Raw genomic sequence first — 26,857 nt, 5'->3', positions numbered from 1 at the left:
CCTTCTCGGCTTCCCTATGAAATCTCTTTATCTCCCTCTAGTTATTATCAAAGTCAAAGCATTTGAAAGTCAGGGTTATGGGCTTGACAAAGTTTATATTAATCAATTACAAGCTCTAAACAACAAGGTTAGGCAGAAAGCAACTAACAAGAACTTAAGTGATTTCTATCCCTAATCATTTCAAAGTTATGACCAAAGGAAACCATGAGGACGTTATCCAGTCCAGCAATCTGAGTCAGGGACAAGATTAGCCAATTGCACCTTATCACTGCAAATAGCAAATTTGGGGTTGAAGGTCCAGAAGTTCATTCTAAATGCTATCTGGCAATTGGAGTTGGGATTGTGATGGGTTTAAATGCACGTTTTCCATGATCATATTTGATTTTTCTGCCTCACATGATGCAATTCTCTCAAAAGTACACCGACTGGTCAGACATCCTCCAGAAACTTAAGGGTACTGTGTGTTCTCAAACGAGAATCGGAAAACACCTACACCAAAGGACAGTGCATTCGGGGATGGGAGGAACTCTGGTGCTGTGCAGGAACAATGGTGAAAAGGCTGATTTGGCTTGAACAGCTGTGCCATGGGACAGAGAACTTGAGGATGAGCCAAGCTGTTACCAAAGGACAGCATGCAAGCACCACTGGGAAAGTGAGAGTTTGAAAGAATGCAATTACCTTGGTGGTTTGGGCTCCAGGAGGCAGCTTTTTGAAGGAGGAATTTGTGCATTCTGGATGCCAGGTCCAACCCGGGCAGGCCATAAGGTAAAGTTAGTCTAGACAATGTAAGTGTGCATTTTCATAAGGCTAGGTGACTGCCCAAAATGTATGTTCTGAGATGGTGCGGGAGTGGGGTCTGTGCTTTCTCACTCTCTGGTTCCTACCAAAAGACACCTCACATTCTGATGCTTCTTATGAGGGCTATGAATGATAATGATTTAAGCAAACTGAGGCAGGAAGGCAGGTCAACTGTCTGGGGGTGGTGCATTACATAATGGACTTTTGTTCACGCACTTAATGATACCTAATGCAGGCAAGACAGACACAGGCTTTATCAGTCATGAGAGGTAAGGCGCACTAAGAAGGAGAACCCTCAGAGAGCCCTCTCTGAAAGTTCTCAACAACCCTTTAGATTACTCCTATTGTTCAAATTACAGGCTCTTAGGCTGCAACATTTATAGGAATCTGAATCCTTGCCTTTTGTCAAAGCTAAAGTAACTTGCAATTATTATACTCAAGCTCAATAGCCACTCATGACCAGGTGCATCCCATATTTAAATATTGCACTGTAGCAAGGGCCTCAAATCTTTGGCAGGTGTATTATGTATTATTCAATGGACAGCATAATCCCAACCAGTTACTCATTACATGGTACTGAGGGAAGGGAAATCCAGAGAAAGAGAGAAGTAACTCCTTTTGTCCAGGTTTCAAGAGGCAGACCTGTGCCTGTAGTAAATACCATGATCAGTTAGGGGCCAGATTTAATTATTGGTGGACAGAGAAGTCACCACTGGCCTGACAAAGGACTTAACTTCACCAAGTCGGGTCTACTCCACCATCTAAATTTATAATTTTACTGTTTGTTCCGATGCAGCCCTGTAACAATTTGTAATTGTTTTTTACTTTCAAAAAGAAAATCCAGAAATGAGATTTTCTTTTTGTAAAGAAAAAAACGTAATGCTCCCCTCACCAAGGGAGGCTTCTCCCATGGCGGGGGAGCATTAAAATAATTTTACTCTTCCTTGTGGTAAGGAACAGTAAAAAAAGACTACATGTCTGTTGATCCAAATTTAGTGGACATGTAGTCATTTCTCTGATGGCCGTTGCTCCCCAGGGTGATTGGAAGGGGGTACTCAAGGCGGACACAGAGTAGTCTCTGAAATAATTAACCTGAAGGACTGATCACATCTGAATATAGTGGATGGACCGCATTCTCTGATGGAGTATCCTTACCGCCAAGAATTAAACCGGGCCCTAAATGTGCTATATATTAGTCCAATCAAACCACGCAACTACTGGGTGTGATTAAGCTCACAATCATGTAACACCTAAGAGGCGCTCAGGCATACAAAATGCCACCATGCATTCTCTGTGATGGGTCAGGGTCAAGCTGCTATAAGTCTTTCTCAATTTTAACTGTGGGGAACCAGCACCACTCATTTGGAAGTTCCCTTCAAATCTTATACCACTTCCTAGCAACTGCATGGGCAGAGAGGCAATGGTTTAGTTGAACAGAAAAGAATGCACCCTTTGCCAGCAGAAGTCTAGGACTTCGGTAGCGCACAACATGGTAGGTCTCTGGACTTTCTGTGTCACGCTGAAGAGCAGATTTAAGACCACTAGACGGAAAGTTTATATACAATCAAAAATCAATCAATCAATCAGTCCATTTGTAAAGCGCACTACTTACTCGTGAGGGTGTCAAGGCGCTGGGGGTAGGGAATGCTGCTACTGCTCGAAAAGCCATGTCTTGAGGGTTTTATGAAGGTCAGCAGGCCTGGGTTTGCCGTAGTTGAATGGGGAGGGTGTTCCAGGTCTTGGCGGCGAGGTGGGAGAATGATCTGTTGCCGGAGGTCGCTCTTCGGATGCGGGGGACTTTGGCAAGGGCAAGTTTGGCGGAGCGGAGCTTGCGGGTGGGGGTGTGGAAGCTGAGTCGTCTGTTGAGGTACGCTGGTTCGGTGTTGTGGAGTGCCTTGTGTGCGTGGGTGAGGAGCTTGAAGGTTCTCCTCTTGTTGACCGGGAGCCAGTGGAAGTCTCTCAGGTAGGGTGTGATGTGGCTGCGGCGAGGGATGTTGAGGATCAGGCGTGCAGAGGCGTTCTGGATGCGTTGCAGCCGTTTCAGGAGTTTGGCCGAGGCTCCTGCGTAGAGGGCGTTTCCGTAATCCAATCTGCTGCTCAAGAGGGCCTGAGTGACCGTTCTTCTCTTTTCGGTGGGGATCCACTTGTACATACTGCGGAGCATGTGGAGGGTGTCAAAGCAGGAGGAAGAGACGGCACTGACCTACTTAGTCATGCAGAGGGTGGGGTTGAGGAGGACCCGTAGGTTGCGTGCGTGGTCGGTGGGTGTTGGGGCTGTTCCTAGTGCGGTCGGCCACAAGGAGTCGTCCCAGGCTGAAGGGATGGAACCGAGGATGAGGACCTCCGTCTTGTCCGAGTTCAGCTTTAGTCGGTTGTTCCTCATCCTTTCGGCGACGGCCTTTATTCCTTGGTGGAGGTTAGTTTTGGCGGTGTGGGGGTCTCTGGTGAAGGAGAGGATCAGCTGGGTGCCATCGGCATATGAGATGATGTTGAGGTCGTGCAGTCGGGCGACGTGAGCGAGTGGTGACATGCAGGTATTGAACAGCGTTGGGCTGAGGGATGAGCCCCGGGGTACGCTGCAGATGATTTTGGTGGCTTCGGAGCGGAAGGGGGGAAGGCGGACGCTCTGTGTTCTGCAGGAGAGGAAAGAGGTGGTCCAGTCCAGGGCCTTCTCTTGGATCCCGACATCGTGGAGGCGTGTTCGTAGTGTGCAGTGGCAGACCATGTCCAAGGCGGTTGACTGGTCCAGAAGGATGAGGGCAGCTGTTTCTCCATTGTCTAGCAGGGTCCTGATGTCATTGGTGCTGGCGATGAGGGCGGTTTCTGTGATGTGGTTGCTGCAGAACCCAGACTGGGAAGGATCCAGGATGCTGTTCTCCTCGAGGTAGCGGATCAGTTGTTTGTGGACAGTCTTCTCGATGACCTTCGCCGGGAACGGGAGCAGGGAGATGGGCCCGAAGTTCTTGAGGTCTTTGGGGTCCGCCTTGGATTTTCTTGAGTAAGGCGTTGATCTTGGCGTGCTTCCAGTACTCCGGAAGGTTGCTGTCTCGAGGGAGAGGTTGATGACTTTCCAGAGATGGGATGTGATGACTGTGCTGGTTTTGTTGAAGATGTGCTTAGGGCATGAGTCTGACGGAGATCCGTAGTGGATGGTGTTCATGATCTTGGTGTCGTCGTCAGTGATGTTGGTCCAGGAGAGCAGGCGGTTGGTGCGTGTGGTGGTCGTGAGGGCGGAGGACTCGGTGGTTGTCAGGGCGGTTGTGGTGTTGAAGCTGTTGTGGATGCCTGCGGTCTTGCGGTGGAAGAAGGTGGCCAGCGAGTCGCACAGGTCTTGCGAAGGTGGGACGTCGTTGGTGTTCGAGCTGGGGTTTGAGAGTTCCTTCACGATGTTGAAGAGCTCTTTGCTGTTGTGTGCATTGTTGTCTAGGCGGTTTTTGAAGGAGGCTCTTTTGGCGGATCTGATGAGGTGATGGTGTCTGCGGGTGGCGTTTTTGTGGGCTGCGTAGTGATAGTGAACACAGACTGTGAAGGAGAGATCTTTACTTCAGCTTCCATCAAGAAGAAGAATCAAGCCATTGATACCCAGAACCATCAAGAAGAAGAATCAAGCCATTGATTACCAGAAAGCAAATGAGAGCTGAAAAGAGCCTAGTACTACCCATAATATACACACTCGTCTAAACACATACCCAAAAACACTTTAGGACACAGAATCTAGTGTGGGTCCTGATGCTGGTTTTGTTTTCAGTTGCATTTTCTTTTTAAGTTTGGTATTACATTTTAGCCAGGTACTATGTTGCTTCAGGTCATATTAGAATTTCAATCTACAAACATATGTACTAAATCACATATTTTTCAAGGTTGTCTCCATTTCAGTTTTACATGATATTCAAAACCTTGGGCTTCAGACAAAGAACTGGAGTAAAGAAATCCAGAGAAAGCAGAATAAATCTGATCAGCTCTAATTGCTACAACTCGCTCCTTCAATACACGACATACCTAATCGGCCACTGGGCCACCTAAACAATATGCTTGGATGAGGGACAGTGAAAGAACTTCAACATCAGTTCAACTTTTAAGATCTCATATTTAAACATTTAAGTGCAGAGAAGGATGTTTTATATATTCATCCAATTGCCAAAAGATTCCTAGACAGTCTTTCACGGTCTTTCGCCAGTATAACTTGGTTTTATGAACTAGCTATCCCCTGTTAATTAGCTAAGCCATACACGTTTTTGGACTTCAATCTTCTGTACATTTTCTGCAACCTATTTTGACGAAAAAACTAACTAACCTAAAGTTTTACCCTCATCTAGTACTGCCCCCTGTGCTAGGAGTGTGCATTTTTTTCTACCGATCAGAGCTTTGCGAAGGACCCAGTCTTATCTTATGCAAAGTTTGTGAGGCTTCGTGATTTAATTTTCAGCCCCCTGGGCAGTGATTTTCTGCATGGCGGGATCATTTCAAAGTACAGTGTTACCATTTTCACTGTAATAAACACCAGCCAAACTTAGAAATGTATGCAGACCTTTTTTCTGCAAACGTACCTTTTGCAAAACTTTTCAATGCAAAATGCCAAATGTAGGGGAGAGATGTGGAATTGTAGTCTGAACATCGTCTGCGCCAGCCTGTCACCCACGTACAACATGCACGACAGCCATTTTAGGTATCATGGTCTCCTTGTCCTCGATCGATCGCCAGCGTGCTCCCCTGACCCTGCGAGCATCCTCCGCGCACCCTGGCTCCCCCCTCCTCCCTCACATGGGCAAGTCATAAACCTTCTTCTTCTGCAAGACTCTGTCCTTGGGAGTCACGCTCGCGCCTGACCAAACACCTCCTTTCCTTCCTTTCATGAATACCCCTCTGTTGGTAAACTCTCCCTATGCGCCTGATTGTCCCCGCGGCATGAATACCTCTCCTTTGATGACCCCTTCCACCGAGTCCGATTGTCCACACAGGTCCGAGGCCATCGCCTAAGCCGGGAGATACAGTTTACTGCCCCCTATTGCATGGAGTCATTCCTCTTCAAAGGACCCACTATTGATCATGGCCTCCCCACCCCCTGGGATACGATCAGGCGCACACATCCTAAGAATCGGCGGAACACTCAGCTGCGTGATAGCCCCCTCCTCTTATCAGCAGGTTGAGGACCTCTATTGTGGATGTATGTGGGGGTGGGATTGACACGAGGATTACGGGGATGTCTTTATAGTGGTCACATGCCATAAACCAGGGTATAAGAGGCCAGGCCTCAGAGAGGCTGCTAGAGCACCTCGAGACGATACCTTGTTGTCTGATCTGATGTGTTCTGCTCCGTCGGAATAATTAAAAAAAAACTGTTTCCTGCCTTCCAGTCTCCAGCGCCTGTCTCTTTATTTGGTAACCAGAGTGGTATAGAGGCGGTTAACGCCGGGCAATCTTGAAACAGGCCGTCAGCCCTACCGTTTTTTCTACAATTGGCGTCCCAAAGCGTGGGGCCCATCAGCGACACGTGGATCCAGTGGGAGAGGTCCCGACGACAGAGTGAACGACTGCAACGATCGGGAGAGCTCCTGTCCGATAGACCCTCGTCTGACAGCCGATCATCCGAACTTCACTAGTTCTGAACAGACCTCTCTCGAGTGATCTACGGTCCTGACTGGGAACCATCAGGAGTGCCGCGAACAGCACGAAGAATAGAAGACGATCGGGCGCTGGATTCGGAAGACAGGAAACTGTCCATGCGGTCCGGGTAAGGTCGTGTAAACACGACAAAATTACGAAATGATTGTTTGATTTGGATAATACTAGTATTACGTTTTTTTGATTCTTCTGGAGATTCACCGTCTGCAAACGGAGAAACAACAGGCTCTCTCTTTGCAAGCAGTGAAGGATAGGTAACGCAGACTTTTGTCCCCATTGTAACCCGTCGTGCCTATCTTCCTCCCCCACTGTTTTCCCGAACTGTTGTTCGTGGATTGTTGTCTGGAGATTCTCTGTCTGCAAACAGGGAAGAACAAGGTCTCTCTTTGCAGGTAGAGAAAAAGTAGGTAACGCAAACTTTTAACCCGTCGTACCTACTTATTCTCCCCACTGATTGTTTGATTGACCGTACATTAAGTGTTCGGTATTGGTTCTTTTTGAGGTATTCACCGCCTGCAAACAACGGAGAATAGAAATATTCTATCTAGTCTTTGCACGCCGTGATAAGATAGGTAGTGCAGACCTTTGTCCCCGTTGTAACCCGTCATGCCTATCTTCTCGCCACTGATTGGTAGCCTGTTTAGCCCGGACCGCTTATTAGAGATGAACCATCCAGCTCCGCTGGAGGGCACCCCTAATAAGGACATGTTCACTAAGCATGGACTAGTCGCTATAGCTTATACTAAGTTATGGCATAAATACACAAAGAAGAACCCTGAAAGTCAGTGGCCACTGATAGGTTCCTTTGATGATCATAAAATAAAAACATTAGAAATAGCGCTCCAGAAAAATAAGACTACGCCCACTATGCTCGATAGTATCGGCATGTGGCTCAAAGAAACGGAACAACGAAGAAAAAGAGAAGAAGCAAAAATAGGGAAAGAATTACGAAAGGCAGCCCACCTAGCCGCTAAGCAACTAGAAGAAGAAAGAAAAGAAAGAAAAGAAGCTACACAAAAACAAGAATCAGGGCTGACAGGTCAATGTCCTGTTAGGACCCCCTCTACGCTCTACCCTGAATTGCCCTCCAAACAACGGGCGAACGATGAGTTACTGCTAGGTCCCCCAATCATCTACATGCCCCCTCCATACGCCCCCTGCCAACAACACCTACAAGCCCTGGGTGCGAACGAGAGTGACCTTAGCGCTAGTGCACCAGCCCTCGCAGCCTCCGCACCAGGCGCATTAGCAACAACACCAGGTGACCCCGAGGCTAGCGAGCAACCTCCGGTCAGATCAAACAGACTGAGTAAAGATGAACGGGATGGGATTGACAAAATAGCAAAGACACTAGTCGAGCGGAAGGAGAGCGAAGAATACACAATGAACATGTATAATTCACATGCCGACAGCCACAGACGGCATTTCATTTTACGATTCAGATACCACACCCTGAACGCATATGAGGATAGGTATCAGAGTAAGGGCCCCGCTAAACTGACAACGCTATATAGAAAGATTGATGTTGGAGATGGGACCGAACGTGAGGCGACGGACCTCTTCATGCAAATGCCTGAGGTCTTCCACCACCTCACGGAACAGAAACCAGAAGTCAAGGTTACAGTCCCTGAAACAACCGAGTCCTCAGTAGAAGTAGCCAACTCTATGATGCCCATCAGAGAGGCGGCCCCTTACTGGGTTCCGCCACGTGGTCAGGGAACAAACGACGATATTAACCATGAAGATGCAAAGGGGAGGGTTGTGTACAATTGGGTTTACCAACCATGGGACCGACAAGACATCTTAACCTTTAGACAAACTCTGCCCGATTTAAGAAAGAACCCGACAGCATTCTATACCGAATTAGGCACAGCCTTGGGTTCGACGATAATGACTTTAGCGGACATTGACCTGTTTTTCGGGTTATGTCTGCCAGCTGACGTGTGGAAGCAAATCCGGAAGGCTGACCACACGGATCTGTTCGGACATACCTGGAAGCAACTCAGTGATCTAGATAGACAGCGAGAGCCCGGAAAGCAACCAGTAAAAGACATATTAGAACTCCCAGACAAATTAGTTCAGAAGTTAAAGACACTGATCCCAGAGAAAAAGGTAGACTGGTCGATAGTCACGGCCTGTCGTCAGAAACCCCAGGAAGATGTATCGGAATACTTCTCCCGATTCGAGACAGTGTTCTCCGACTACAGTGGCCAAGATATGACCACCGCAACCGGACAACACCTGTTTGTACAAAATTATGTAAAGGGCCTATCACAAGAGGTCTCCCAAAAGCTGCAGACGAGTGAGAGTAGTTGGGGGGCCTCCAAACCCGCAGCTATCCTTCAGATGGCTCAGTATTACGAGCACCAGAAGAATGAGAGTGATAGGGCATCCGAGAAAAAGAAGAAAGATTTGAAAGAAAGGGTGATGATAGCCCAGATACAAGGTATAGCGGTCGGACGGGAACCCCACAGGGGGAACTACCAATCGACCACCCCTAGAAATCCGCCTCCCAAAGACCACACCCCAACACCCCACATTGGACGTAGAGACATTAGCGAGGACCAATGTGCCTTCTGCAAAGGATTCGGTCATTGGAAATCCCAGTGTCCGGTTCTATTAGAGATTAACAGAAATAGGGACCCCAAGGACGTAGCGGGTGGGCCGAGAAATAGGGGACAAGGACGAGGGTACACAAACGACACCACCAATGACAGACCAGGGAGATCGAACACATTTGACCGTCCCCGACAGAACCAGTATCAACTATCCGACGGTGAGAATGCCCCCGATTTTGCATAGGACTGCCAGGGGCAAGGGAGGGATCCAGTCGAGCTCTGTGTTGACCAGCAAGGTCCTTACGTCACTGCTAAGGTCCTGGGTACAGAGTCTCCATTTTTGGTAGACACTGGGGCGACACGTAGTGTGTTATCGAAACGACTGATTCCAAGGGCACCCTTGTCTGGCTCACACATTACATCGATAGGTTTCGATGGGACGCCCTCCACTAACCCCCTGTCCGTGCCTATCACCTTTGACCTAGAAAGCAACACCACTGACACAACATTTCTGCTCTCCTCCAACTCCCCTGACGCCATTATGGGCATTGACTTACTGAAGCATTTTCGAGCTACCATTAGGTGTTCCCCAGATGGAGTCCGAGTCATCCTGTACGACAACCCAGGCATGCCCAAATCCTGCCCTGCACGGCACATGTGCTCCATAACTGACGCTGATCTGTCCTTGCTCGACACCCTGCCCCCGTACCTATGGGCCAAGAATGACTCTGATGTGGGACAAATGATGATTGACCCCATTCATATAACTGTAAGACAGGACGCTATGCTCCCGAAACTCCCACAGTATCGGATATCGCCCGAGAGCGAGAAGGCACTGGTAGCAATCATTCAGTCTCTGGTAGATGCAGGAGTGGTCGAAGAAGTGGTTAGCAATGTCTGCAACAGCCCTATCCTACCCATTGTTAAAAAGCAAGGCGAGGGAGATGAGAAAGCGTACCGCTTCATCATCGACCTGCGAGAGATTAACAAAGTGGTTGTACCCCAATACCCCGTAGTCTCAGACATCACCACCATTTTGACCCTCATTCCGTCCACTGCCACCACCTTCACTGTTATTGACCTCAAGAATGCGTTTTTCTCTATCCCCATCCACCCAGACAGTCGTTATCTCTTCGGCTTCCCCCTAAAATCCCGCTCGTACCGATTTTGTAGAGCTCCCCAGGGGTACACTGAAAGTCCCAGCATTTACAGCCAGGCCCTCAAAAGACAGCTGGATGCCGTCCAGCTACCAGATGGAGTGGTGTTGGTCCAATATGTCGATGATATCCTTTTGGCGGCTGACACCACCCCACTTGCAATCACAGCCACTATCCAACTCCTACACTTTCTCGCAGAAAATGGCCACAAAGTCTCCAAAAAGAAACTACAGTTCTGCCAGCCACAAGTGACATTCCTAGGCCATCTCCTGTCCAAAGAAGGGAGGAAACTTACGCCCGATCGAATCCAGACCATCCTAGATACCCCCATCCCAAAAACACAAAAGCAAGTCCGCTCTTTAGTTGGCCTTATCTCTTTTTGCAGACAATGGTTACCAAATTTCAGCCTCATTGTAAAACCCCTACTTGCCTTGCTGGCCAAAGATGCCCCCTTCCCGCTTCCTTGGACCCCTGAGTGTCAAGCATCCTTTAAGGAGCTACGGGATGCCCTTTGCTCGGCCCCTGTCCTGGGAACACCGGATTACTCCAAGCCCTTTTCCCTTTTCATCCACGAAAGGGAGGGGTGTGCATTGTCCGTTCTAACACAGTCTATCGGTCCTAAGCAGCGCCCTTGTGCCTACTTCTCTGCCACTCTTGACCCTGTAGCCAGAGCTTTGCCTGCCTGCCTTCGAGCAGTAGCTGCCGCTGCTGTCTCTATCCGTCAGAGCGAGGGAATCGTACTTTCGAACTCCCTCACTGTGTTAGTACCCCATGCGGTCGACACCCTTTTGAACAAAACCAAGACTCAACACCTGACTAGCGCACGACTGACAGGGTACGAATTGACGCTACTTGCACCCCACATCACACTAAAGAGATGCACAACTTTGAATCCTGCCACACTGTTGCCCCTGCCTGAAAATGACCCCGACGTGCCTCCAATACACGACTGTGTAACCCTCACGGACGAACAAACTAGGAGTAGAGTTGACCTCCGAGACACTGCTTTTGCAGACCCTGATGGAGAGCTATGGGTAGACGGCTCATGCATCAAACTCCCAGATGGCACCACTTCAGCTGCCTATGCAGTAACGACAGCCCGAACAGTAGTTGAGACAGCCTGCATCACACAACGATCTGCACAGGCTGCAGAGCTGATAGCCCTCACACGAGCATGCATCATAGCCACAGGAACCACCGCGAACGTATATACGGACAGCCAGTATGCCTTCGGGGTGGTTCACCATTTTGGGCTCCTATGGAGGGAAAGGGGATTCCTGACATCACACGGCACACCCATCCTTCACGGAGATCTGGTTTCTGCTTTGGTTGAAGCAGTTCTCCTCCCCAAACGATTAGCAGTAATCAAATGCCAGGCACACAAGAAGGTGACAGACTTAGTCGGACAAGGGAACGCACTGGCCGACATCACTGCACGAACCACAGCTGAGAACAAGACGGTGACACGCATATATGTGACCAGGTCACAAGCAGAGAAATGGACTGACGCTAGGGAAATGATTAGAGACATCCAGTCGGCCAGCACCCCTCACGAACTGACCGAGTGGGCACGGGTGGGTTTGAAGGACGATGAGGGCTGCTGGCGGACGAAAGACGCAAACAGATGGCTGCTGCCTGACTCATACCTGATCCCGGTACTGACTATGGCACATTCCCCCGCACACATAGGATCTGCACCCATGATCGAACTCATTTCCAAAGTCTGGTACAACGACAACATCCCCGACTCAGCCAAACGCCTGGTCCAGCAGTGCCTTATCTGTTTGCAACACAACCCCGGGAAGGGAACTGTGGTGCCCCGGGGAGGGTTTGGGATCCCCGATCACCCCTTTGAGGTCCTCCAGATGGATTACATCCAGCTAGAGAGATGCCAAGGCTTGAAGTATGTACTAGTCATTGTATGTGCCTTCAGCAAATGGGTAGAGGCCTATCCAACCTGTGACAACACTGCCATGACTACTGCCAGAGTACTACTGAAAGAGTTTTTCCCTCGCTATGGCCTTTGTCGAATTTTATGGAGCGACAATGGCCCCCACTTCATAGCTGAGGTTATCCAATTAATCTTAAAAGGGTTGGGGGTGAAGCAAAGGTTTCATGCGGTCTTACACCCCCAATCCGCCGGTCTGGTGGAGCGACATAACGCCACATTGAAGTTGAAATTGTCAAAAATAGTGGCCACCACCGGACTTAAGTGGCCAGATGCCCTCCCACTGGCTTTGCTGTCGATGCGCTCCACTCCCACCAAACACCATTTGACCCCCTACGAGGTTGTATTCGGGCGACCGATGAACCTCTGGACTGCCCCCAAACCGACCTCCATTCATGACGTCCCGGACGTCCTACTGTCTGATTATTTGTGCAAGTTGACTAAAACGTTGTCTGTAATTCATCAACAGGTGCAGCAGGCCATCCCCGATGCTTCCAGGGGCCCAGGCCACGACATCCAACCGGGGGACTTTGTGCTAGTCCGAAACTTTCAACGGGCCAAGAGTCTGGAACCCCGGTGGACGGGCCCCTGGCAAGTGCTGATCACCACCCGGACGGCGCTTCGAGTGGAGGGGAAGCGGCACTGGCTGCGCGCACACCACTGCAGGAAGGTCTCCCCGACCCTGGCCACGACAGAAAACGTCAACACCCAAGAAGAGCTCCTGAACAAAGACCGGCCAGCATTGAACTGTTATCCCGACACCGAGGCACTTGAACTTGCAAAATTCCCTGTTCCCACTGTGCCATCCAGAGAAGGGTATTTCCTGCGACGAAAGGAGGGAGCTTCGGCTAAGCAGGCCACGGACTAAGTTAAATCTCAGAACGGTGACCTAAACACAACCAAGGGTTACCGGAAGAGAAGCTAAACAAAGTCTGTGGTTCTGCCCGCTACCGAGCACCTTGAAGATGATGGAAGCGCCAGATAAGAAGATGATGGAAGCAACAGGAAATACCCGCTAGAGGAACCCAAAGACTGACAATCTGCACAAATCAAAGACAATCGCCTTCTTCGTTGTCTTTCTCTTTTGCCTCCTCCTCATGACCTCCTTCTGGATCCTGGAGGAAAACACACCCACTCGTCAGGTATTGCTGCCCACTGCTCAGCCAACCCCTACGAGAGAGCATCACCTAATCTCCCTGTCACTTCAGCTCCGAGAAAGGCGCAGGGAGTTCTGGAACAATTCCTTTGTGCAACTGTTGCACCAACACAACCTTGCTGCAAATGCCACAAACTGCTGGATCTGCGGGTTGCTCCCGCACGCCACTGGACACTCAATCCCTTTTATCCCTTCTCCTTTCTCAGTTCACGGCTCCTGCCTCGCCTGGCTGATCCTCATGCAAGAGAGCCACAAGGACAACGCCACTTCCGGCCAAACAGTATCACACTTCTACTATGGGTTCTGGCTGAACAAAACCGGAAGGACCTCTGCTCCCCTGTGTCCTGTACCCTCGGGTGCCACCTTCCTTAAGAACATCCCAGCCAAAGAACGTGTTGAAGTGCAAGTGCGCCACAATCCGGCTAGACCCACCTTCTCTCACCTGCAAAAACAAACTGCCGCCACCCTGACTGTGGCTCTGTCTGTTATCAATATCACAGGACTTGTGTGTCTCGAAGGCCAGGGAACGCAGCTGGTGGGTCACAGTTCTTGCCGCATCACCAGAACATTGGGCTCAGTTGATCCTCCTTCCTTTGTTGCTTCTCCAAATATGTACTTTGTTTGTGGCACCAAAGCTTACAGCTGGCTCCCGAAAGGTTGGAAGGGTACCTGCTACATCGCCTTCTTTCTCCCTCCCACATATGTAGCCCCTGCTAACCATCACCGGCAGAGGCGCGCAAATGACATTGAACAAGCCGACTCCACTGGAGCACAGTTCCTGGATGCAGCAAAGGGACTTGTTCCTCTGTGGGGCCCAATGGCGAACAGTCGCGCTATCCGACACCTGACCCAGGCAGTGGAAACAACGATCAACATCACGGCTGGCATCCTCGCTAACAACACGGCGGAGCTTCAGGCGGTCCGCCTTGTGGCCCTTCAAAACCGCCTTGTTCTAGATGTGGTTCTAGCCGATCGAGGAGGAGCATGCCGCATCATCGGATCTAGCTGTTGCACCTACGTACCAGATAACTCGCCCTCAGTCTACAAAGCAATTGAACACCTCCACAGACTTTCCTCGGAGGTTCACCAAGAACAAGAAGGATGGTCGCTTGGGAGCTGGTTCTGGGGCACTTTGAAGGACTGGGGTTGGAGGTTGTTTACCTTTTTATTGATACCGATTGCGATACTATGTGTGTGTTGCTTAAGTATCCAATGCCTGCCATCCTTGTGTGCACTCGTTACTAACTGTATGTGCCCAAAGACTTTGGACTTCAGAAATGAGCGCATGAGTCCCCTCTATGAAGTAGAAATACGTGGCCTTATGCGGATAAATCCGAACTGACAAGTTGGCGAGACGTGTTAAAAGGGAGGACTGTGGAATTTTAGTCTGAACATCGTCTGCGCCAGCCTGTCACCCAAGTACAACATGCACGACAGCCATTTTAGGTATCATGGTCTCCTTGTCCTCGATCGATCGCCAGCGTGCTCCCCTGACCCTGCGAGCATCCTCCGCGCACCCTGGCTCCCCCCTCCTCCCTCACATGGGCAAGTCATAAACCTTCTTCTTCTGCAAGACTCTGTCCTTGGGAGTCACGCTCGCGCCTGACCAAACACCTCCTTTCCTTTCATGAATACCCCTCTGTTGGTAAACTCTCCCTATGCACCTGATTGTCCCCGCGGCATGAATACCTCTCCTTTGATGACCCCTTCCTCCGAGTCCGATTGTCCACACAGGTCCGAGGCCATCGCCTAAGCCGGGAGATACAGTTTACTGCCCCCTATTGCATGGAGTCATTCCTCTTCAAAGGACCCACTATTGATCATGGCCTCCCCACCCCCTGGGATACGATCAGGCGCACACATCCTAAGAATCGGCGGAACACTCAGCTGCGTGATAGCCCCCTCCTCTTATCAGCAGGTTGAGGACCTCTATTGTGGATGTATGTGGGGGTGGGATTGACACGAGGATTACGGGGTTGTCTTTTTAGTGGTCACATGCCATAAACCAGGGTATAAGAGGCCAGGCCTCAGAGAGGCTGCTAGAGCACCTCGAGACGATACCTTGTTGTCTGATCTGATGTGTTCTGCTCCGTCGGAATAATAAAAAAAAACCTGTTTCCTGCCTTCCAGTCTCCAGCGCCTGTCTCTTTATTTGGTAACCAGAGTGGTATAGAGGCGGTTAACGCCGGGCAATCTTGAAACAGGCCGTCAGCCCTACCGTTTTTTCTACAGAGACAGTAATTGTAAGACTACGCAGCCATGAGTAGTGAGCAAACACCTGGGGCTACTCTTTGTTTCTCCTTGTTTTTTCTCCCCAAAGTTATCAATTGTCAAGTCTAAGGTCAGACGGAGCAACCCAGAAGAACAGCCAGGTGAAGCCTGTGAAGAACACCAACTTGTTTAGATTTCTATATGAATGAATGAATGAAATATAATTTCTATAGCGCGTAACTACCCGGAGGCCTCGTAGCACGTATGAGCAGACAGGCGGAAACATAGCAGGATTGTTAAGTAGCGGTAAAGAGGTGAGTTTTAAGCAGCTTACAGAAGATTTGTAAGTTGGATTCCCTGCGGTGAGTGAAGGGAAGAGAATTCCAGAGATTGGAAGCATTCAGTGAGAAGGAGCGACAGCCCCATGTAGTTCTGCGTACCTTCCTTGTAGTTGTTAGGAAGGCATCGCTAGAGCGGAGACTCCTAGAGGGTAAGTATGGAGCCACCAGTGAATGGATAATGGCGGGACCAGTTTTCCGAATAGCTCCATGGGCCAGGCACATGGCCTTAAAGGGTATTCTGGACTGAATGGGAAGCCAGTGAAGCGTTTTCAGAGCGGGACTCGCAGACTGCCTACGAGGGATCTGAAAGAGTAGGCGGGCTGCACAGTTCTGGATAACTTGAAGTTTTTTTATAGTGGCACAAGGAGCGCCCAAATATAGAGCGTTCCCGTAGTTCAATCGGGTCAGGATAAGGGCTTGCACCATAATCCTGCATGCCTGTAAAGGAAGTAAAGGTAAGATTTTCTGTAGCATCCTCATCAGACCAAAACAGGCAGCTGAGAGCTTGCCAGCTTGATCGTTGAAGCAGAGGGAAGGGTCAAGCCAAATGCCAAGGCTCTTAATCTTCTGCTTAGGGATGGGCATGCTGCCAAGACAGGACGGCCAGGATAATGCCATAGGAGGTGAGGATGGTTTGCCCAGGAACATTAGCTCTGTCTTGTCCCCGTGTAGCTCAAGATGAGATAGTTCCATCCATTCGGCTACCGCCTCTAGGCAGTTGCCCAAAGCGCAAGATTAACCCTCCGGGTGGTTTAATGCCACCACCAGTTGGGTATCATCTGCGTAGGTGATGATTTGAATGCCGAATGGAAGAACTATCCCTGCCAGTGGGGCCATATAGGTGTTAAATAGCGTGGGGCTCAGGGAAGAACCCTGAGGAACCCCAGAGCTGAGAGGCCATTGATTAGATGTTGCCGTGTCCTCAATGACTTGGAAGAACTGGTCCTTTAAAAAGGACTTGAACCAAGCCAGAGCCCTGTGCCTCACTTCAAGGTTCTTCAGGCGCTCAAGCAGAATGGTATGATCAACAGTGTGGAAAGCTGCACTGAGATCCAGCAAGATAATTGCTGCTGAGCCGCCCTGGTCTACCAGCCTCCTGGCCTCTTCGTTTACTGCCAGTAAGGAGGTTTCTGTCCCGTACTTTGGATGAAACCCTGTCTGGGACTCATGGAGAAGATTGTTTAATTCCAGATATTGGACTAAGGTGGAGTTGATGTGTTTCTCAACCAACTTACTCAGCCAAGGAAGAAGGGAGATGGGTCTGAAATTGTCCAGGTTAGAGGGATCTAAATTAGTTTTTTTTAAAGGGCTCTAACCGAGCACATTTCCAGGATAAGGGTACCCTTCCCATGATGATAGAAGCATTTAGGGTCTTCAGAATTGTTGGACAGATGACTTCCGTGACTAAAGTGAGACGTTGTGGAGGGGCTGGGTCCATAGGTGAACCAGAAGTGACCCTGGAAATGAGTGTAGTCAGCGTTGTCTCATCTAGCAAAGGAAACTCTGCTATTGAACAAAGTGGATTGGGGAGGGAACTCTTGTTGCTGGAGACTGGAGACTGGAGACTGGAGACTCTGGACGGAAGGGAAGGATGGGATATCAGGTGGATTTTTTGATAATAATATTTAGCCAGATTATCACAAGTTCCAATCATCAAGGGAAGACCTTTCATACTATTTTCTCACCAGAAGGGATGCCTAAAGATCATGTATATGCCATAATTGCAAACTTGCACATCTGCTAACCTTCACATGTCAATGAATGAAGCAAGCAGCTGGGGACAGTCTCTGCTATTGAAAAAGTGTTACCACACCCACCCATAGGTGCCAACTGGCACCAAATAAATAAACATCTTGTTGCCTAGTTGACATGTTCATACAGGAATTCAATCATACACAATTTGGCTGGCTTACAAAACCACCCAAACTATAAGCGGAAATAGATTGTCATTGAGATGTATTTTAATTAAGGAAATAGTAAGAAAACGTTCCTAGATCCCAAAATCCAACTTGAATCTCGAAGACTCTGAAGATAGTCTCATGTGTTTGTAGACAGAGTAGGTGGCTTCTACTGATGTGAGCCCTACTTGCATAAACCCTTACCATGCTCGATTCAAATAACTCTCACATGAGTAGGTGTACATTTACTGGATATTTAGAAATAGCTCAGAGTAATTTACATGTATGTCACACTTACCTCCTTCATGAATCATGCCCTGAGTGATTATGTATACATCTCAATTATACGCCTGACAGAAGAGACCGTATGCAGCCTAATTTGCATTTATCCTTGAATAAAAAGGAGCAGGAGCCAAACCTAAAACCTAAATACCATACCTAACTCATATTCAACACCTATATTGGCTTCATGGAAAGTTGGTCTATATTACGGGGGAGGTGAAGCTTTGATTCCCAATACTGGGAGAACTAAGGCCGAAGGCAAATCAGCAAACATCCTGGTCAATGAGAGACTTCTGAATTCAGAACACATGCACAAAGACACAAGAATACTCACATGGGGAAAACGATATTGTCTTCACTAAATTCTTCTTACCCTTTCCAGCCGGTTCTCCATCACCCGGGTGTGTTTGTGTGTCTGGGCGCTGCGACGCAAGCTCCCGGCAGAGCCACCAACAGCCTTCCGCTGCTCCACCAGCTTCCTATCCCAGAGTCTAATCTACAAGGAGCAAATAGGGCAGCATGGTAAAATATGAGAAGATACAAGCATACACTCGAGGTCCCACCACGCCAACCCTACAACGAGAACAGCGGACATGAAGGCCACACTGATACCTCACCTTACATGCAGTTTTCCCATAATAGGTAGAGGGGCTGGTCTTCTCAGAGGGCGGTGTACAAGATGTGCACTCTTCCCAAAAGAGCTCACACAAGGGAATGTGTACATCATAGGAACTCACAGGAAGAACTATCATTCCGGTACAATCTCACAGGATGTGATTTTTCGATCACACAGTTGGTCACAAAAGAAAGCCCCTCTAACAGGAAATAATATGTTAATATTTTTTGCACTCTGTTACACCTAATTACTTCATACATCACCACTTCAACAATGAGTAAATTATTCAGTTTCCTTAACGCACAAGTTACACCCAACGGCTAACAAATCTAAAACAATAATCATAAAATACTCGATTAACCACTAACTTTGAGCTAAGCGATAAAACACTTCAACCCCTCGGTCAGGGGTAGAAAACAATTTAAATGCAGTTACAATACAATAGAATACAAGGGTGTCATGCTAAAGCAGACTTCTTTGCACAAGGTATTCGTACACATTCTTTTCACTGGGCAGCATATGAGGGAATGTTTTTTTCTGCAAGAGACAGAGGATATCAGTCACTGCAGCGAGAACACACTCAATGCATTCAAGTACATTGCATATTTTTACAAACCGCGCAAACTGGTTTATTAAGATTAAATGCACTTAATTGAAAAGAACTTCAACAATGCTACATTAACATTGCAGCATTGTTTAATGTGTTTTAATGAATGTATATGATATGTAATTCCCTGCTTCATGGTGGCATAACCAGTACCAGTTGACGGGCTGACACAGTGCCAGAGTCTACCCGGACTCAGTTTTATTTATCAAGAATAACACTGCATTTCCTATGGTAATATTTCTTCTCGTACACGCAACACGTACATTATTGTATTTCTTCTCTTTTTACTCCTTATTTATGGCATTATGTCTCTCTTTTCGTTCTTCTTTTCTACCTATTTCCTTTCTCTTTTTCTCTTCAAAATATATGTAAAATGCTCTTTTCTCTCATTGGAGTGGTAATTGTATGGTATACATCTTTTTTGATATATAAAATATAGTTATGCTTATTTTTTATTCAATTACGTTATATGATTGTTACATTGTTGTACTACTTTTGGAAACTTCTACTTTATGACTGAATTTATGTAATTGCTACTTTTCTGCAATATTAATTGTAATAAAGCATCTTAAACACAAAAACACTGTATTTCCTTCTTAATTTCTATGCACTTTAGTTCTGAGACTTTTCTCAATGTGTAGCCTCCTGGGATTCCCCCTGCTTGCATGTGAACGTCCTATTCGTCTGAAGCAGAGCCGAGATTAAATTCCCCTCAGAATTAAGCTCTCTGCCACAACTTTGTGCCTTTTGAAAAAGAACAGAGAGCACTAATCATGCTGCCTCTGGTGGACAATAATAATTTTAAATAGAAAACATCTGGGAGTTGCATTAAACTGATGAAATATGCCCACATTTCAAGGAGATGCCAGTCTGCAGAGGGATCATTTTCAAAGACTTGTGTTTATAACCGTTTTTAAATCGTATATTTATTGACAACATATGCGAAGTTAATGCATGTATTGTAAACTATGCGATGTTGAAAAATGTGTTGTAAAAGAAAGTCGTTGAAAAATGTTTCAACCATAGTAAATATAACATACCATTTAGAGTAATCACTCTTTCCCGCATGACATTATGCAAATTATTTTGGTTATATAACATTCATGATGTTTCCTGACTCTCTTAGGAATGCTCACACATTAAAGTCTGTCATCCTTTATGAATGTTATCAAGCCAGTGACCGGCCAGAATGTCTTAGAGAAAGAAAGTGAAGACTCCTCCAACAAGGCCATGGGAAGTACAAAGCCTTCCTTGAGAGAGGGACTTACAAAAGTTCACAGAGGTGAACTTGTTCCGGTGTAGAAGGTGCATCAATCTTTGTTCCAACTTATTGATTTCTGCCATTTTGTAACTAGCCACACAATTGTTTTAAAGGCGTGGCACCCCACAGCACATTAATATGTCTCTTCAGTGTTTGCTGTGCATCTACAGGAGGACAATGTGATAGTCTGAAGATGGTGGCAGCACTGTAGGTTATCTTTAGATGGCCTCTGGCAATTCATTTTGAATCATGATCCAGTGAGTATCGGTACTAGTGAGGAACAGTCTCTGTATACTGAGGTTCTCATGTAGGTGAGCGCTTCAGGAAACAGAATGGTGTGGCTTACCCTCTTGTCCTTCGTTCTTTTTTGCTAGGATTCTTTTTACAGGTGTGGTTTGGAAGGCAAAATATAATAGTATTGTTTTTTCCAGAATCCAAACTCTATAAAAATGGCAAATATCCTCCCTTTTTCCTATTTAGGACTCCTTCTAAATTTGACTTCTAATAGTACTCTGCTGTGTGAGATCTGATAACTCCCTGGGAGGTGTACAGTTAAATACCTACAGCTGCCTGGATCTGGCTTTATTCTATGTGGTGATATCATTACCAATAATCCGTCTGGAAGAAAATGCTTCATCAGGCCTTCTCCATTCTGCCACTCATTTTGGGCACCAAAGCAGGAATTTGGAGCTGGGTTGTATAATTTGGGAAATAGGCCTGTATCACTGAATGGATCTTGCAAGCCATCGACTGGAATTTTGGAATTACCTAATCCACGGGGTTCTTCAGTAGTAAAAGTGTAACCTTTTGTAATCTTTTATTTCCATAGATGTGTTGTTAATCCACTGAAGAGGTTCTTGAAATAGCTTTAGCTCTGTAAGAAGGTTGCTGACAGTTGAATTGGGATAACATACAGATACTTGACTCTTTTGGGATAACTTGGGAATATCAGACAATCTCTCTCTACTAAGACTTGCTAGCACGTTCCCTCTAGCTTTAGCTAAAGCAATATTAAGGACTAACAGCAACTACTCGGGACTCCTGACCTTAGAATGTATCAGTTGTCAGAGGAATAGAGGAGTACAAGTTTGGCTTCATCTGGTGAGACTCCTCTGAGACTAAAGTGGTGCCACCAGTGTCCTGCAGAGAGAGCCTTTTTTGTCTTCCGGGAGCACGTGAGATGGACACAGACTGCAGATCTGAGGAGCTGATGATGGAGGAACATCGGAAAAGGCTGTTCCTCCATCATCAGTTGGCAATGGATTCCAAAGGCGACTGAAGTTGTCCATCATAGAGGCCACATACAGAGAAAGGTACCTACATGCAGTACTATCATGGGGACGTCTGTTTCACCACTTAAGAGGAATGCCAAAGTAGAGGGTCTAATTGAAACCAAAGAAGGATTTCCATGAAAGCAACAAATCAGAATGGTGTCGGCTATGTGAAGTAAACTCCCTTGGACATTATGCCCTTGTGCTTCAAGCTCCCAGATTATTCTGTATCTAAGTGCAAATGTAGTCCTTTCAATCAGGGACACCACACTCTACACGATCTGCCCCAAATATTGCTAAAGTAAAACTGACCTCTTCTCTTCGTCCCTATCTCCCCATCTGTATTCCAACTATTCAATCCGATTTTTGCAGTGTAAAATCTGCAGATGTATATCTTGTAACCTATAGATTCACTTGAATATCAGGACAATGCTGTTTCCAAAAACAAATGTGTATTATAGAAACAGGTAGAAATGTAATGGTTGTCAGCTGAATTTTTCTTTCAATTCCTAATTTTTCTAAACTAAAATGTTCTTTCGCTTTGAATGCAACAGTCTGAGTATTGTCACTCCCACAACTGTGCTTGGCCTTGAACATGAGCTTTTGCCCTATCTCTCCACTAAATAAGGGGCTTTTTCGGATCAAGTTGTCTCTCTTTGTGTCAGGCTGAGTAACCCTATGTTCATGCAAGTATTGGCCTAATGCTTCCCTAAAAAACAACCCTTCCATTAACTAGGGTTGAATCCAGCTGTCCTCTACCACTAAGACTTTATTTCCTGCACAACATCTCACCTCTTCCTCCAGCTCAGCAATGAGCCGCTTTTCTCTGGCCAGCTGCTCCTCCACATCATCCTTCTGCACTAGCAAGTTGCAGAGGTTTGCATGGCTCTCCTGGTCTCGGGTCTGGTTTCTTCGACTCTCTGCAACATCCAGGTTCTTCATCAGCTCTTCACGCTCTCGCTCCAGTGTCTGCATTTCGCCTCTGGTCAGAAAACAGACACATAATTTGTGCAGTTTGAAGGGACCACCAAGACAATACTTTCAATATAATCCCCAGAAACGAAATAAATCACAGAAATAATTATAATGCACATATTTTTAAGGAAATTATTATTTGCTAATAGCGCTCAAGTTAAGTGCAATTCAGGGCAAGTGTCTGCCTTTATCTGCACAATCTTGAGAAACTGCTGAGCTTTCTCAAGTTGTTCAGGACATGGTAGCCAGGCTGGTTGTAAAAAAAGAAAAAAAGAGAAATCCATATCTTATGTATTGGCTTCTTGTAATAGCCACCACCATTGAAAGGCTATCATCTTAATCCATAAATGTCTGCACAGATCAGAGTACATAGCTTTCCACATAAATTGGAACATATTCTCCTATGAAACCTATTCACAGGTCCCCAAATAGTATTTGTTGACCAGATTTAGTGTCGAGTGAGAAACAAGAGGCAGTAACTTATTCTCGAAATGTGACGCTGCAGTGTTAAGCAACCATCATCTTCTGCAGAGATCATCTAACACTCAGTCAAGGATTTCAAACAGTTCTCTTTCACTGCTGGGGATTGGTTCAGTTTCAAAAGATGCTACTTCATGCCGTGCACTGTAGAAGTTTGTTACTTTTATATGACGCAGAGCAGCACAAATAAGGCAGTAGCTGTAAAATCAAGTATTGAGTTTGGAGAATACTAGTTCCTGCAGTGTTTGTCGAAGGAGGCCGTAGCAATTAGTGTTTGATTATATATTACTCAGAAGTAGAGCAGGAAAAATTGCTGACAGAACTGAATACAATAGCAACCTGAGGGGAAGGGAAGATGTAACAAAGAAAGTTGTCTCATGAACGGACAACAGAGAGAAAAAGCAGAAGGTTGAGAGTAGGAGATGTGTAAATTTATAAACCAAGATATCCAGATTATGAATGCCGGCCACTAGTAGGGTTAGATCTTTCACTATCTGTGGCCAGATCCAGGCCCTCGGTGAATATCAGGAGGTTTTAAGTCTTTCCTGGAGGATGCATGTCTTCTTACTCCAGAATGCAGTGCAAATTATGTGAGGTTGGGAGTTCCTGCACCTGTCTTTGAGGATGGAGCTGCACCGCCTAAAGTGTTTCAGCAGTTCATATGTATTTCTCTGACATATGGCTTAGGAGTTGTTAACAAGGGATTTCTCTCTGGTATTTTCACAAGACATGCCTACTAGGTAGGATGGACATCTGACAATCAAACACAACTTTTAAAAGTCTGCTCTCCCGCCAGACAGTAGCAAATGTAGACCTTTCAGAACAAGTGCAAGTTTCCTCGGAAATTAACACTTCAGAGAAGTTGAGTGCAGGAACCTGACTCTATAAACTGGAAGACACTAGAACAAAATCTCAAAGGAAAGATTCCAATAGCTGGATTTATACTTTACTGACTGCAGTGTCTAAAGCCAAAACAATTATCCAGAGTGAACATATTGCTTCAAGTACACCTCGACAGTGTCCTATTTCAAGGGCAAAGACATGATCCACCAATGAACATCACATTTATGGAAGAACCACACAGCACATTGCACCTTTTGTACACAACTCAGATCAGAACCAAAATTCTCTCTGAGTCCGCTGCTAGCACCCAATGCAGAGTTTGTTGTTTTTTTGTTGTTATGTGTATTTGTAACACACTCATATCACCATGGACTGTATCCTGGTGCCTAGAGCAAGGAGTGCTGCCCTGGTGGGGGCATACAGGAAAAACAAGATTTTCAGGGGGTTTTTCAGACTGAATTTAAGGACTTAGCAGGTGACTCTAAAGTGAAGGGGGAGGCCATTCTCATTTCAGGTTTTAGGAGCGAGGTTCGAGAAAACATGGCTACCGGCTTTGGCTCTGAATATGCAGGGACATGGACAAGCAGCATTCTAGCATAACAGAGATGTCTGATAGGGGATGTGGAAGATGATAGGCGGCTGTTCTGGTATGCGGGTACTTTTTTGGGCAGTGCTTTGTAAGTACCCGTGATTTCAAAAGGACATATTTGTGAATGGGGTGCAAATGTAGGTCTTTAAGGTGTGTGGATATTTGGGTGTGAGGTGGTAGTGTGAGTATGAGGCTGCTGTGTTCTGGATAACCCTGAATCTCTTGGTGAGCAGTGAATTGATGCCGACGTATGCCATGTTTCCGCAGTCCAGCTTGTGTGTGAAGAGTTTGGGTGATAGATCGAAAAGTGTAGAGCTGAAGCCATCTGAATATTTTCCTGAGGAGCTTACTGGGTGGAGACAGAAGGAAGCAATCTAGTTATCCTGGTTGATCATCAAGATTTGATTCCTATCGCTAGATTCATAATGCCTAGATTCCTAGCTTGTCCCAAAGGAGTGGGTGTGGGTCCTAATTCTGAGGTCCACCAGGTTGAGGGCCAGGGTGAGGTGTCTTTCCCACAGAGTACCACCTCCGTTTTGTCTTAGTTGAGCTTCAAGCAGTTGGTATTCATCCAGTAAGCAGCTTCTGACATGCAGTACATTTTGTTGGGGTGCTGGGGTGTCCTCGGAGAAGGAGAGGATGAAGTGGGTGACTTCGATTTTAGAGATGATGACTCTGTGGGCTCAAATGATGCTGGCAAGAGGCTCCATGTAGACATGGTGGAGTGTGGGACAGACGACGTATGGGGCAAAGCTGACAGCCTGCGTGCAGGCTGCATAGAAGGAGTTCCTCCATCGAAATGCAGGTACACGTATTCCATTTTTGTCGAGTTGTTGAAAAAGGATTGGGTGGGAGACTGTGTTGAGACTTTAGTGGCGACAATGAAGGCAGTCTCTGTTCTGTGATTTGGTCTGGAAGGTGGTTGGCGCTGAGGTCATCAGCCAGTCATTTGTTGAGGTGGTTTTCCATGACTTTCACTGGGTAGCGTAGCAGGGAAATGGGTCTGTATTTCGCCGGTGTGTTCGGATCGAAGGAAGGTTATTTTCAATACTGATATGATGGTGGCATAATTCAAGGTGTACTGGAAGGTGGTGATCGCGACAGAGTTATTGGGTATCAGAGTGAGGGCTGTGCAGATGGGCTTTAGTCTTTTGGTGAAGGCGAAGAGCAGGCATGTGTCTGAAGCAACTCCCGAATGGATAGAGCACATGGTGGCAGCGATTTCCAGAGGAAGGGATGGTGGGTCAGCATGTCAGGGTGGTTTCTAGGGTGTTTTCCTCATCATATTGGAGGGCTGCGCATGTGAAGAGGTCTGTTTGGGGTGTGAAGTTGTCCTATATTGTGTTGATCTTGTAGCTGAAATTGTGAGCAAGCTGGGACAAGAGTTCCTGCAATGGGGAGAGGGTCATGGAGCTGTCAGCAGAGGAGTTGAATTCCTTTACTATGGAGAAAATGTCTTTAGAATTGTTGGTACTCTTGTAAATCCGTTCGATCGGGGCGAAGCTCTGAATCTGAGTTGCTGGTGGTAGTGCCGGATGGTAGATCTGTGGGTGTGCCGATCATGGGTGTGTTACTATTAGTGCTCCAGCTCTTTGCAATGGCATTTAGTTAGTTGTAGGTTGTCTGTGTACCAGCCTACTCGTGATCTGGATGGCGTGCCTGGGCATTGGTTTTGAGTGTGGCCAGGGTGTCCACCCAGCTGTGATTCGGTTGTTGAAGTTGCCGATGCATCGGGGTGATCATCTTGGAGCATCAGGGAGAGAGCTGGAAGTTCTTTGGCTCTGGTTTCTTTGGAGATAGAGTTCCAGTTGCGTCAAGTGGTCTTGGCAGGTGTAGTTCCCACTAGTTGGTAACTTTTAGATTGAATTGGACGAGCGAGTGGTCAGTTCAGGCAATGGGGATGGGCTTGTTTACTGTGATATCGACTGTGACATCGAGGATGTACCAGGCGGTGATGTGTACCTGGGGTCCTTCACTGGTGGGTAAGTCCAAGTGTGTTCAGGTATTGAGTTACTCTACATATAACGTGCTCAAAGTACATTTTGGATACTGAGCTTTTAGATATTTTAATGGGGTGGGAGAAATAAAGAAACATTCAAGCGAAAATCCTTTTGGATTTGTGAATTTCTTTCTTTGATAGAATTTCAAATTGAGTGTTTATTTTATGGCCCCTGCGCGTTAATGACTACATTTTTAAAAGGTCTGGTCAATCGGCTACTTATTACCATGATCTTCAAAGCAGCA

At 46.9% G+C, this 26,857-nt stretch overlaps 1 protein-coding gene across 2 annotated transcripts in view; it reads right to left on the bottom strand.

Annotated features, from left to right (window-relative positions):
- Positions 1-26,857, bottom strand: part of LOC147701741 (outer dynein arm-docking complex subunit 1-like) — a 235,418-nt gene that overhangs the window by 167,454 nt on the left and 41,107 nt on the right. For both annotated transcript variants that reach the window (XM_086930361.1, XM_086930362.1), the window contains exons 4-5: positions 22,519-22,708; positions 18,345-18,467 (exon numbers count right to left, since the gene is read on the bottom strand). In XM_086930361.1, the coding sequence (XP_086786487.1) occupies positions 18,345-18,467; positions 22,519-22,708 (313 nt within the window). The remainder of the gene's footprint in view (positions 1-18,344; positions 18,468-22,518; positions 22,709-26,857) is intronic.

This window comes from Lissotriton vulgaris, chromosome 7, assembly GCF_964263255.1.
Source record: "Lissotriton vulgaris chromosome 7, aLisVul1.2, whole genome shotgun sequence".
NCBI lineage: Eukaryota > Metazoa > Chordata > Amphibia > Caudata > Salamandridae > Lissotriton > Lissotriton vulgaris.
The sequence above is the reverse complement of the archived record's forward strand: the minus strand, read 5'-3'. Positions and strand labels throughout refer to the sequence as shown.